Genomic DNA, 14,581 nt, shown 5'->3' with positions numbered 1-14,581 from the left:
TTTACAATTGATGTAATAGATAGTTATGCAATACTGTAAATTTCTAATATAGTAGCATGATGATAAGTTCTAGAATTGCATTTTAGAAAGATTAGCCTGGTCAGAGTTGGAACCATGCAGAACTAACAATAATAATGCATAAGAGATGCAAAGAAGAAAATTAAAGTTTGATGTCAGGAAAAACTTCCTTATAGACTGAGCTGTCTGAAAATGGCCTAGTCTATTTAAATGATAATAAATTCCCTCCCTCTTTAATGATCTTTAAGCCAAAGCTAGATAGATGAATCACTCTGTGCTCTCTACATTGTAGTAGGAATCCTTTTTCAGGTAAAGCACTGAGGTCCCTTCTAACTCTGAAATTCTCTGATTCTGTGGCCCAGTTTGGTTTAATAGGCACATCAGTTATGTTGTGACTGGTACAGTTAGACACATTGAGGAGCATAAAAGTTGCAGAACAAATAATCCCATTACTTCAATGTGTGTGGCATCTCCCTAGGAAGAAAAGAAATGAAAACTTATTTTTGAGAAATATTTGTTATGATAAAATGCTTCTATGGGTTGACATGCTATAGTAAAAAGGCTAAATGTGCTAATGCTTTTTTTTAAATTACTAACTTTATCTCTGTAAAATAAAAAGCAACAAAATCATTCATAAACTATCAGATTTTTATTTATAATGACAGTCTTGAAAATGCTGTTGCAAAGTACCTCACACAACAGTAGGTATTTAATGAATGCTTATGGATTGATTGATTTCTTGTTTTCTTGATAGTCTTAAAGATTTCTTCTTCTGTTAATTAGATCATCTCCCAGCTACTTTTCTCTCTTTTCTTTGCTTGTCAAAATCCTACCTTTCTTTTGAAGCCTACTTTTGTCTCAACTACATGAAGCTTGATCCACTTGTTTTCTGAAATATTACCATTTATTATTACACTTCCCTATTTAGTCAATTAATTACTTTCTTTTATTATGCTCTTTATTTTATGTTCTCACTCTTCATTTGATTAATTTTTAACTTCTTGCTTTATGAAGGTACTCTAGGTCTGAGGAAAATACCTAGATTAAAAAAGACATAGGAGCTTCATTTTAAGCTCCTTCAGGAGCTTAAAAACAAATAGGAAGATAAGACGTGGACACAAATTACTTAGAAAAATAGAACTGAAGGTTGCACAGAAAAGGCAGAAATAGCACAATGTAAATGTCTTAGTTTTATCTCCTCAATTAGATTGTGAACCCATGAGTATGTCATATATGTGTTTAATAATTAATACTTCATTGGTTTTTATTTGAATGTTATCATTTGTGGCTTTATTTTTAGGAGTCATTTTTCAGCATAACATACAATGAAATAGTAGAGTACCTCAGATGTTTTCTTTAAAATACTGATAGTATGATCTATTCAAAATATATATTTTATGAAAGAACAACTGCTATGGCCCTATGGCTAATTATTCCTTAACAGCTGTGTCCAGCTGGTGGTCCACATTCCATACCACTTCTCTTCACTGTATGGAAACATTTAGGTCAATATTGATATAAAGCTTCATACAACTTTCTTCTCTTTCAGCTTTGGTTTGCCTTCGTTAATGGATTTTCTGGGCAGATTTTATTTGAACGCTGGTGCATTGGCTTGTACAATGTGGTAAGCATTCTCCATCTCCATTTGATAGCCTGCAGAACTTCAGTGACATTCCATTGTTGTTTATGTCTGGGAAGTGTATCTAAGTCAATCATCTGTATACATATCATGCACTACAAATACATCTTTAGGGCCTTTGTGGCCACGACACATCCTGCAGAAGCACTAACCCTCCACATGTGTTTTCAATCATGGCAGATCATTCTGGAATCACCCCATGAAATTATTACTCCATATATCTTGATAACATACTATTGCAACCTTTTTAGCAATTGGCTATGTGACATTTTAATATTTCCTTAGGCCAAATGAAAATTTCTGAAATTTACCTAAACACATTCCATTTCAAAATTTATTTTCTAAATTCACAAACCTAGAGATACACATAAAATATATAATTATTGTCTTTCTTTTTGACTTACATTAACTTGTGGAAAACTGTTTTCCGACTTAAGTAAAACTAACAGATGAATTCATATTTCTGGATCCCATCAAAAACAAATTGATAGTCCAAAATTTTCTACTCTAAATTATTAAAGTTATTCAATTATTGGACTAGTTCTGAATTCATCTGTGTAGTCATCCTTAGAAGTCTTTGGGCATGCAGAAATATCACTAGAGTGATGTTAATATTTATGTAATGTATATGAATTTATAGTTAGAGAACTATGCCATTGAGGTTCAGTTCACATGACAGGTTCAAACTCTATCAACCAGTTAGTTGTAGTGTGTTCCATGAATGCTAATCAATTATACCACTAACCGACTGGATTTACCGATTTATGCAACTAGAAACAAGTAAGATTTAGAAGGGAGGTGGACTGAATCAGTGTAAATTCAGTCTTTGCCAGAAAAGACTTTGGAATCTATTCCTTTCTGCTAGTGGGTCAATAATATCTTCCTTTAATGAGGACAGCATGAGACTATTTACATAAGCATTGAATGAAGTTGGTATGATTAGCTTAAAACAAGGTAACAGCTTAGAAAAATGTTTCAACTTAAATCTCTGCTAATGCTTCCTTGATTGAATTTTTACTTAATTTTCATACCATTTCCAGAGGTAATATGGTATAGTAGAGATAACCACGAACCAGGGATGAGGGTTGTAGGCCTAATTTGGGCATCTTTTAGCTATACGTGACCTGGCACAAGTTATTTAGACTACTGTTTGGTCCTCCATTACTAAGTATATTATTAAGTGCCTACTATATGTCAGACACTGTGCTAAGGGCTCAAAATACTAACAAAGAAATTAAATAGTCCCTTTTTGCAAAAAGTTTATATTAGAGAACACAGCATATACAGAATGTGGCACCTAATATTTACTCTTGATCTATACAATGAATGGCATTACATTTTTAAAAATTCAGGTCCATTCCATTTTTTTTTAAACCCAAATGTATATGTAATTATAGTTAATCAAATATAATGTAAGGACATTTTAAAAATGAAACTAAAGATATCAAAAACTTGTGACTGAATCATTTATAGCGAAACATTGACTCCATCCATAGTGCAGTTTTAAAGTCATGAAACTAGTGGGTAGAAGCAAACTGAATTTGGAAAAGAGAGTGGGTTTAGTTCAATAAAAACTCTGTGCTACTTTTCACTTCTGCATATTAAATTATAAAAAGGACATTGACAAGGAAGAAAGCTTCCAAAGGACAAATGACATGAGATCATGTCATCTGAAGATCAGCTGAGAAAACCAGGAATATTTCACCTGGAGAAGAAAGGACTAGTAAAAAGAGAAAGGAGGGAAAGGGGAAGGAAAAACATGATACTAGTACAATACTGAAAAGACTATCATTTAGAAGAGTAATTAAACTTGCTTTTATTGATCTCTCAGGGAAGAACTAGTAAAAAAAAAAAAGAGGAGAGGTGCAGAGAGGGAGATTTAGGATAGTGTAAGGAAAAACTTGGAGACAGCTAGGTGACTCAATAGATAAAGGGCTGAACCTGGAATCAGGAAGACCCAAGTTCTAATTTGGCCTTAGATTCTTAATCATTTAACTTGTGTTTGCCTTAATCCACTGGAGAAAGAAATGGCAAATCACTACAGTATCTTTGCCAAGAAAACTCCATGGTCAGTATTGGCCTACTATCAGTCCATGGGGTCTTGAAGAGTTGGACACAACTGAACAACAACAAAGAAAAACCCATTAACAATTGGAAATGTTTAGAAGTGAAATTATTTGCTTCATGAGTCCCTCTTCATGGAGGTTTCTAAAAAGGACAAATTGAGATATGTGACCACTGAGGTCCCTTTCCAACACTGAAATTCTGGGATTTTTTCTTCAAAGGAATTCACAACCCAAAATTTCAGAAGTCATAAATAAAGTCTAAGGAAGCTGTCATTCATTCAAATTACATTTATGCAAATTGGTAGTCGTTGTTGAATGAGTTAAGAATTTAGCTTAAACTGTCCAAATTAGTCAACGCAGATTTTTTTTCTTCTTCAAATCATAGCATCTTAGAGTTCAAAGTGGGGTACAAATGAGAAATTAATCTAGTTAAATTCTCCATTCTGAAGATAAAGAAACTGAAGTATATATCCATATATCTGAAATTACTTATCTATGTTCAGAAAGCTAATAGCAAAGATGGGAATGCAATCCAGGTCCATTGACTTCCTACCATACTATGACTGTGTCTCTGAATTTTTTGGCTTGATTTTACAGTTTAATTTTGCAATTTCTTATTCTGCTCTGGCTTTTTATTCCCAATATTAGATCTTAATGATCTACATACATTTTAACATTTCCAAGTACCTCTCAAGTCTAGTTAATTATATGATAGCAGCTTAGTAGGACTATACCTAGTTATGCCATCATTTCAGAGAAGATGACATTCCTGATGTTGATTCTGGCTCTATCTACAACTTAACAGAAAAGAGAACTAAAACTGAGCTGGTATGTCTGCTCCCCAACCCCTTCCAGTTTTTGAGGTATTAATATTAATAGTATATTCATTCCTAACACTCTTACAGCTTTAACTATTCATACTTTCATGCAGAATAATTCTGCTAATTTCTTCTTTTTCTACAAAAGTAATTCATGTGGCTGTATGTTTTCAAACATAACAAGCACCACTTACTGGGATTCTTAAAACATCTTTATGGCAATGTGCAGTACTTACAAATGAGACAAAGAACATGAAGTCAAACACATTCCTTCTCACACTATCCTTCCTTCAACTTCTTAGGATACTGGGAAATAAATTATAGCTCTTTAGTCTTCAGTAGATTTTCAAATGTTGCCTAGAGTAGAGGTAAACATTTTAAGAATAAATATAATAATAACTACACATCAAGTTAGCTCCCAAAAGCCAGTGGTTTTTCCAGAATGTCCAGACAAATCACTTACATGCTATTGTCCTAATGCTATACTATACTGTGACATTTTCCTACATGGGCATCCTATGGTGAATAAGTTGTTTTCCTATACTATCCCTTCCTGATTTGTCATTAAAAATAATATCATTCTGATTACCATTCTACTAAGATGACCTTTTTAATGTGTACAAAGATAAGAAATGTTGACCCACAGCCTTTTTTTTGATTCACTCAGAGATTCCACAGCATCTCATTATTTGAAGACTGCTGATTTTAGCCTTTTGTCTTTGCTTTGCCCTCTGTATCCAAGCTTAGCATCTTTGATGCTTTGATGGGACTATTTAGCTCTGGTAAAGACCTAGGAGATCATCTAGTTCTATCTCTCCAATTTATCCCTCCCAAACAAGGAAATCAGGTTCAGAGGCATGAACTGCTTTGCTTGAGTTCACATAATTAATCTGATATACAAGATGAGGTTTGAATCCCAAATGTCCTTACTCTTTTGAGCTGTGTTTCTACATATGACAAATAAACAAATGCTACCCAAAATTGTAATTGTAGAATTCACATCAGAGTCTCATTTTATACTTGTTAAAGTATGATGGCAAAGAAGCACCTAGTGGGTTAATGGATAGAGAACCAGGTCAAGAGATAGGAGGTCCGGGGTTCAAAGTGACCTCAGATACTTCCTAGTTGCTTAATACCCATTGCCTAGCCCTTATGGTTCTTCTGCCCTAGAACCAATAGAGTATTATTTTAAGATGGAAGGTAAAAGTAAATATTACTAAATAAAAATTTTTTTTAAAAAAGTTGGTCTTTATATAACACTTTTAGGTTTGTATTGTTCATTATACAACTTTAAATCTTCCTAACCCTTAAATGTAGATACTAAAGGCATCATTTATTTTTATTAAGCTGCCTTTGAAGATTTCAAGTCATTTGGCCCAGATGATTGTATGATGTGCATTTTACACAGGAGCCTATTCAGTCACTGAGAGATTAAATGACTCACCTGTGGTCACAAACTAATAAATGTTAGAGATAGTCTTTTTATCTAGGTCTTTCTGACTCGTACACCAGCCCTCTATCCACTCTATCATGCTGCCCCTCAATCCATAGCTTTCTTGTGTTTTGGACACAGCTAAAAAGACTAAGGTGTTCCTTTCTAGGCAGACGATATAAATCATCTGGCCTCAAGTTAATGCTTACTATTAAGGATATGACTTCTTAGGGGTCCTCTCTGTTGGGCTTGACAGTTTCTTGCTTCGTGCTTAGATCTTTCAATTCTCGCTAGAAAATGGGGAAAGTTTCCAAGAGTTCTATGGAGCTCATTATGCTGAAACTATGGGGAGCTCCTAACCAAATAGCTCTAGGGTACCTGAAAAATAGACTAGGGAAACATCATCCATCGGGCCCTGTTCCCTGGATAGGACCCAGGACTTAAGTATGATGAGGCTGAGGTTTTTATTAATCTCAGTCACCTCATCTCTATTTACTTTAAACTGTTGGGTTTTTACAAAAAGAAAAAAAAAAGTTTCCTTCCCTGGCACAGATTCTCAATCTCCAACTAGCGTGTGTGGGCTCACAACTTCCTTGGAATCCTTTGCCTGTCTCTGACTGACATCATCACCAAGTACATCAATCTAGGGTCAGGACTTCTCTGCTGCTGTGGGAATGGAGGAAGGAAGGGCCTAGCTTGCCTGAATGCCAAGACCAAATGCACCAGTACCTAAGAGAGGTTCTGGTGGCTTTAAGTATACTAGATAACACTGAGGCAAGACAATGGTGCCTAAAATGTAAATGTTTACATCCTAATAATTTTCAAACAACCTGTTTAGGTTTTTGCTTATTCTGAAGGAACCCAACTTTTTCCAGACATTGGTTCAGAGGTCAGAATTTCCTAGGTTAGAATTTACAGTTGGAGTTGTAAATCTTACGCTTGCAAGCTTCAAGAAAATACATTCAGAGTTGGAGCTCCTTCAGAACTGAATGCAGTTCCTGACTATTGACTGGGGTGTGTTGCACAGTCATCAGCCAGAACTGAAGAGGAAAATAGATGTTAATCTATCTGGACTTGTTAGCTAATCATTATTATGTATCCTGTAATTATAAAAGGCTCAATTTATTCGTTTTTAGGCCAGTGAAGGAACAATAAGATTAAGAATTTATCCTCTGATTCTCTTCCTTTGTGCTGAAGGTGCTTAGAGAGTTATGAATCACGGGGATTCTCAGGTTTGGGCTTGACAGGAAAATTAAGTCATCGTTCTGTAAACCTGAAACACTTTGAAAGTGTGCAAAACAAACAGGCCATTTTAATGGATCATTGTTTTCTCTCTGTATAGATTTTCACTGCATTACCACCCTTCACTCTGGGAATCTTTGAGCGGGCTTGTACTCAGGAGAGCATGCTCAGGTTTCCACAGCTCTACAGAATTACCCAGAATGCTGAAGGGTTTAACACAAAGGTAAGCAAAAAGCGTTATTGAAGGGATGGCGCTCTAAAATGTCATAGCGGTCCCACCTTCTCTTCCCCCATCTCTAGAGCTCTGGTCCCCCAACTTTGAATTGTACCTCACCTTGATCATCAGAAATGGAACCACTGAGCCACACTAGATGAGAGCTCTGGACTCACTTCCTGCCCACAGAGTGAAACCAATGAAATGTCGGGTTGGGGCTGGGCTTGAGGAGTAAAAGGGAGTATCGAAAGTGCAGTTATTACATAAAAATAGGAAACCAGAGAGAAAAAGAACTAATGGGGGGAGCATTGTATCCATTCAGCTGTTAAGCTCTCTTCATCGTTTCCTTCACCCAAAGTAGGGTAGAAAGTTGAAACCTTTAGAGTCAACACAGAGTAGGACTCCATGAGCCTTGGGCTACAAAATCCCTGTATCTGGGTGTCTGGATAGTGGCAAAATCAAAATCCTTCCTATCTATTCACCATGACCTCTTGTTTTTTTGTATGGTTCAGAGGCCCCATAGCACCTGGGAAAGGAGTGCAGAGATAGAATCGATCACAGGTATCTTCCAAAGCTGGAATATCCAATGTGTAGGAGACATCCAAAGAGAAAATAGAGATTCCCTAGGATACACATAAGGATTATGTCACTGGGCTACTAAACAGAGAATCTGTCATGTTCCTTATCCATTCCTCAAGATTAATGGGGGCTGCCAATCAAAGGAGACAAAGATGTAAACTGAATTTGTGTGTGGAAGCTTGCCTAAAAGAGGGGATTAAAAGACTAAATAAATTCAGCTGACTGAATCATATGCTTAAAATGATGCTTGATTTTTTGGATTCATGGAATCTTTTCTTGTTTACACTTTATAAGAGTGCAACCCAAGGTCTCAATCAGTGATTCAACTATTTAGTCCAGTTATATTATGAGAGGTTCTCTGCTCTTGTAAAATTCTGTTAGCAATTTCCCATTCCTTCTAATGCCTTCTTTTTAACCTCCTTTATCCAAGATCTCATAACAAGAATGGTACAACTTCTAGTATTTGGGGGATTGAAAACAATGAAAATGGCTATTTTGGTTACATTGTCTTTAGTACAGAATAGGTCTTCAATTCCTAATTGTAGCTGCCCTAATTTGTAATGATTTCCATAAGCAGTAAAGCACTCATTTAGTACTATTATTCATTTAATACTATTACTAGCATGAATTTTGGCCCTATTTCTGTAATGCTGTCTTTAAACAAGAATGAAGGAATTAATTAATTCCAAAGCCTCAAACCCTGGATAATAAATCAAAATCGTTTATTTTCATGATTTTTCTTTCTTTGTTGTTTTTCCCCCCTTTAGGTGGCATTGGCCTTTGATCATCCAAGTTTCTGTAGATCTAGTTTTATATACAAATATTTTAAGTGTTTTTTTTCTTTCTATTCTGTGCTCTTACCTTCCCCTCTTCCCTCATTATTCCCACATTGTTTCAAATGGTAGTTTTGCAGTAATACTGAGTCCTAAATTTGAACATTTAAAGGGAATGAGAAGTAGCAAAAATTAGCTAGAGTATATTTCAAAGATCATGCAACAGTAAAAACAACTAGCCTGGGACTTATTTCTGCACACCAAGGTGGAAAATTTAGGAAGAAAGCCCTTTTAAACTAAAAAAAAAAATGCCACCTTCTGGCAGAGCAAAAATTCTGTACTGGGATTGTTCTCTTCAGTCACCAACAATCTTTGCATCAATCACCAAAAGAAGTTTTGCTGTTCCTTTCAACTTTGGCTTTTCTCCCCAGCTCCCCCTGAACACACACACACACACACACACACACACACACACACACACCCTCTCTACAAGATTTCTATTGGGAAAAAACTGAGTAGAATAGATGTTGTGCCTTATCACTCACATGGCACGACAGTTCTAAATTCTGGAATATGTAACCAGTACATTGCAAGGAAAACCTCAGGAAGATAGAAAAGACCTTGTATTTGTGACTTCTCATATCAAAGAACAGAGAGTTACAATGGGTGCTAATGCTTCCGTCTTAAATACGGTTAGGATCTAATTCAGAATTGACATAATTAGTTTTTCTTTTTCAGAATATTTAGATATCCCAAAGTCTAAAAAACTCCATTAGGCTAAGATTGAAATCATATATTGAATAACTGAACCATTTACCTGATTAACAATGTTTCCTGATGGAGAAGCTGCTATTCCCACCATTCATGATGTACCTCAATGAATGGAGACACTGGTGAAGGAACAACCAGTCCCAAATCACAATCCAAATATGTATTGATCTCATAGATGAGATTATGTGTGATTCACTTTTTAATAACATTTTCATAAAATATTGATATTTATTCTTAAGTATCAATAGTAATTACACACATGATTTTATCTTCAAAATCAGTTAGAATCTGGCATATACCAAATTTCATCAATGATATGAAAGTAGAAGAAAGTGTTACATGAGAGAAATAATATAAGTAAATATCTGTAATCTGTATCTGTAATCATTTGAAAGCATTAATTTGTTGGTTTCACTGTGTGTAGGTTGTTTTGGGAAAGAGAGGTTTCCCCTCCATACTGCCTATTATAAACTTAAGCCTTGTTTTATTACAGAAAGGAGGGAATAGCCCTCATCTGTGACTTCATTTGTGTAATGAACTCCTAGTATAATAACTCCCTCCAGTGTAGAGCTTCAACTTACCCATAACCTCAATAGTTCTCCAGAGCACTGGGAGATTAACTGATTTGTCTGTGGTCTCACAGCTTTTATGCAGCAGAAATAGGATCTCAATTTACTAATCAACAAAACATCTACTATGCATTTACATTGTGCCAAGTTCTGGGCATTAAAAAAAAAAATCAAACACCATCCTGGCCCTCAAGGACCTTACCTTCTAATATGGGAAACAGCATATATACAGCCAGTTCCTCCTAGATCCAAGGCCAGCCATCTCTCCACTATGACAGCCTATTTCTCCTAAGTCCTTTGGGTACCCCACACCCCCTACTGATTGTTACAATCTCATGGTAAGAAAAAATAATTTCTCTGCCCCTACTCCAGGAACCCATACATGACCAAATTCTGGTCATGTAGCTGTTGGTTTTTCCTCTCACAGATATGCAATAAAGTATAGAAGCTAAAGATTCTTAGTTTCCAAAGACTAGCCATTAAAAAAACAAGACTCAATTCTCCCAGTACAGTCAGACTATATCATTTAAACTGGCCTATTTTAAGCATGTCTCTGTGGTGGATTTTTAAAATAAAACTAATACGGTTTTAGTTTTGCTGTCATCTCTGTGGTTAGAAAAGATGATCGAGATACACTAATGAAGTTATAATGTGTTTTCTTTTCATGGTTTGGAAAATAATCTAACTTTCCAGTTCCATTGTTTGACTAACCTCTGAAGTAATAAAATATTGAAATTAATTTTTAAAAATGTATGCATTTAATGTTGAAAGTAAGAAAAGTTCTGGATTTTTTTAGCTATGAGATTCTCAAATTTTAAGGAACAAAAATGAAGGATATGCCTCATAAAGTAAGATTTTGTGAGAAAGTGCACCCAAAATGTAGGTTGTAAATTAAAGACCTAGTAGGGAGGTGTTTTTTTTTTTTAAGGAAATTTTTTAAACTTTTATTCTCCTTTTTGAGTAATTGAAAGAAGTCTGATCACAACTGACTGTTTAGATTGGGACTGGCTATTAACGCCTCAGGCTTCTGTGTATATTTTTAAAGTGAAATAGTGTTATCCTGCAGTAGCACAGTTATTTGATTTTTAAAGGTGAATGAGGAAATGCATTTTAGAAAACTTTGAAGAATAATATTCTGGCTTTGGAGAATTGTGACATGCTGCCAGTAAACTTCACAATGAGGCATTTGTTGAGAGTTAGACAGAGGTCAAGAGTTTGGGGCAGCCTCCTGACTCCCTTGGTTTGTTTTCCCTTAGGTTTTCTGGGGTCACTGCATCAACGCCTTGATCCACTCCATCATTCTCTTCTGGGGTCCAATGAAAGTACTGGAGCATGGTAACGGCTTCATTATTTCAAATGTCAGCAAGTAGCATTTCAGTCTTACTGGTGCCAATATGTTTGCAATCTTTTTTTTTCCTTCTACAGAAATGGAAGTCACAACAGATTCTGGGGGGAAAAATACCTCCTTTATATCTAATGATGATAGGCAGTCCCCCGGCTTATAGTTTCCAGGCTCAGACATTTATCAACCCTGACCTTCAGAAGCAGGTCTCTTTGTATCTGACATGTAGATTTGGAGTACAAGGTCTTTCACACCTAATTTTTAATAAATGTTTGAGTCACAAAGTTTGATGGAAGGCATAGGTCTGTTATGAAATTCAGAGTCCTCTTGTCAATTGAGTTTTAAAGATTTGTTCCTTTCTGGCTCTTGTTTTTCAATCCCTAAGGCCTGTGTTCTGATTCACATAGTAGCTCTCAAGTCCTGGTAAAAATTTGGGTTTTTTGCTGACACATCTGGCCAAGCGTTTTTTCCCCCTGGCACATAGCATTTCAAATTGAATTCTGGATGAAGACCAAATCACCAAGTTGGCTTTAGTCTGATCTCACTGGAACTAGAAGGTGGGAGTTGAGGAAGTGTATTATTTGTATGTTTTTTGAACTTCTTGACCTGTCCCAAAATACAGTCCCAAATAATGCCCTCTTAAAAAGACAGAGGTCTTTAGTCTCAACAGATGAAAGAGTATACTAGAGTACACTGTTCATCCCCCTCAAATAGTAATAATCCCCCTGGGAAAAATTATTCCAAGTCTTGACTAGACAAGGCCTTTTATTGTCCAAGGAACCAAAGAATATAAAGTTTCCATCCTTCATTGTGTTTCTGTGTAAAAGCTTTTTCAGCTTCAAACAGAAATGATTAATTCTCCCTGAGATATTCTTTAACCCATTAAATGCTTAAGGATGTTGAATGTGCATGTCTTGTTTCACTGCACCAGTTTACTGTCTCTGTGTGTAAATTCAAGCCCACTTTCCCCTTCAGATCATTAAGTAACATAACAATGGATCTAAATATCCTTAAGCTGTGTAGCAATATGGAATTATAGGAGCCCTTTTCCATAAAGGTCAAAAACTTAAAGTCAACTAATAGATTCTTAAATCAAGCTAAAAAGTATTTTTGGTGTTTGAGGACCTATGTGTGATTTTCATTTCAGAAGAACTGACATCTGTAGTGACAGAAGAATCCATCACAAAAAATAGCGATAAATATAACCTAGAAATGTGTTAAACTTGCCTCATTGTCCTGGACCCAGACCAAGATTTTTATAGACAAGTAGGAGAGCTGTAGTGATTGTATGCTGAGCTCCGGCTCCAGGACCCCTTTAGTGGCAATATGCGCTTTGTTCCTACCCCCTTCGAAGCCCTGTCCCATGGAAACTCCATCCCCTGGACCACAAAAAGGTCAGCTGGCTGGTCTTTCTTGGAGGGGCTGATCTGACCTTCTCTTAGTGTTTGGATACTCAAACTCTATCCCTTTAGTCATAATAGATTAGATGATTTTTTGGAAAATCACTTAACTTCATGTTTTCAGCTCCCTATGTGAGTCATCTAAGCTGAAAATTTACAGAGACCAGCATAATACTGGCAGCTATGACATTCTGCCTAAAGATGGAGCCCATCTGTGTATTTCCATTTAAAACTTAATATGCTACTGCTATGAGAAACATACTAGAACTGGAACTTAGCCAGACCAGCATCTCTATCTTTCTCTATCCCCAGTGACCTAAAAGTGGCAACCGGCCATTACAATGATTTTCCAAAATTTTGTCATCTTCCTCCTTCTCTACCTATATTTATTGATAGATCAAAGTATGTTTGCCAAATGGAGAAGAGAGTAGCAGTTTTCCTATTTAGAATACTGTGAGGACTCAGCAATGATGCAAATGTTGAAACTGTAGCTGAGAGAATTTTAGTGACTTACCCACTTGCCCACTTAGGAAGCATCTGAGGCAGGACCCAGACTCCACTCTGCTTGAGCCTTTGCCCAACATTCTCTCCACTGGGTGGCCTTGCTGCCTCATCAACCTTCTCCCACCCACCAAGCACGGCTATCCCTCAAGGCTTTGTCCTAGGCCTTGAAGAAAAAGGGCTTTCACACACCCGCTATTCCAGTCTACTGGCCTACTATCCTCCTTGCATTAAATTTCGATACCCACTTTTTTGCCCTCGTCTGATTGGTCTAGAATGTACTTTCTTCTTGCTTCTGCCTCTTCGAACCTTAACTTCCTTCAAAGCACCACTGTGGAGCCTCCTCCTATATTTACCTTCTCCATCCTCTCCCTCACCCCACCCCAACTGTTAGTACTCTTTTCCTCTTGAAAGTATTTTGCATGTTTTCATTATTTCGGTTTATTTTTTTATAGATGTTGTTTTCCCTCACATACAATGTAAATTCTTTGAGAACAAGAACTGGTGGATTTTCAGCCATTTATCTTTATGTAGTTCACCAAAAGTTGGGATTTAAATTTATCATTTTATTCTAAGCTCAATTCTCTTTCCATAATAATATCATTGATTAGGTATTTAATATCTACATGGAAAATTGTTCTCTATTTCAAACATATCACAATAACCATCATTATCATCCTTATCATTACAGATTTTGGTCATTTCTATGATCCCAATAAAAACCCAAACTGATGCAAATGAGAAACAGCTTGCAAAATGAATAATGCATAGATAAACCGTTACACTGGGCAGCTAGGTGGTGCAGTGGATAGAGTACTAGACCTGGAATAAGGAAGACTCCTCTTCCAGAGTTCAAATCTGGTCTTAGATACTTACTAGCTGTGTGACCCTGGAGAAGTCACTTAGCCCTGTTTGCCTCAGTTTCCCCATCTTTAAATGAGCTGGAAAAGGGAATGGCAATCTACTATAATGTCTTTGCAAGAAAACCCCAAATGGGGTATAGCAGAAGGCATCACACATATACTACCAAAAGATAATGCCGGTGACCCCAACAAATATGAGCCAATTATAGATTCATGTACTTTATAAAAAGTATGCACAACTTCTACTACTAAAGAAAATCTTACACACCAAAAAGGCCCCAGGTATAATAAAAGACAACTTCTCATTTCAATAATTACTTAACAAATGCTCCAAGTGACATAACCTTTATGAAA

The 14,581-nt window shown here is 36.2% G+C and overlaps 1 protein-coding gene across 4 annotated transcripts in view; it reads left to right on the top strand.

Annotated features, from left to right (window-relative positions):
• Window positions 1-14,581, top strand: part of ATP8A2 (ATPase phospholipid transporting 8A2) — an 860,692-nt gene that overhangs the window by 638,526 nt on the left and 207,585 nt on the right. For all 4 annotated transcript variants that reach the window (XM_056794696.1, XM_016421852.2, XM_007495237.3 and 1 more), the window contains exons 28-30: window positions 1,568-1,642; window positions 7,316-7,438; window positions 11,378-11,456. In XM_056794696.1, the coding sequence (XP_056650674.1) occupies window positions 1,568-1,642; window positions 7,316-7,438; window positions 11,378-11,456 (277 nt within the window). The remainder of the gene's footprint in view (window positions 1-1,567; window positions 1,643-7,315; window positions 7,439-11,377; window positions 11,457-14,581) is intronic.

The sequence above is a fragment of the Monodelphis domestica genome, chromosome 4 (genome assembly GCF_027887165.1).
Source record: "Monodelphis domestica isolate mMonDom1 chromosome 4, mMonDom1.pri, whole genome shotgun sequence".
In the NCBI taxonomy this organism is placed as follows: Eukaryota; Metazoa; Chordata; class Mammalia; order Didelphimorphia; family Didelphidae; genus Monodelphis; species Monodelphis domestica.
The sequence above is the reverse complement of the archived record's forward strand: the minus strand, read 5'-3'. Positions and strand labels throughout refer to the sequence as shown.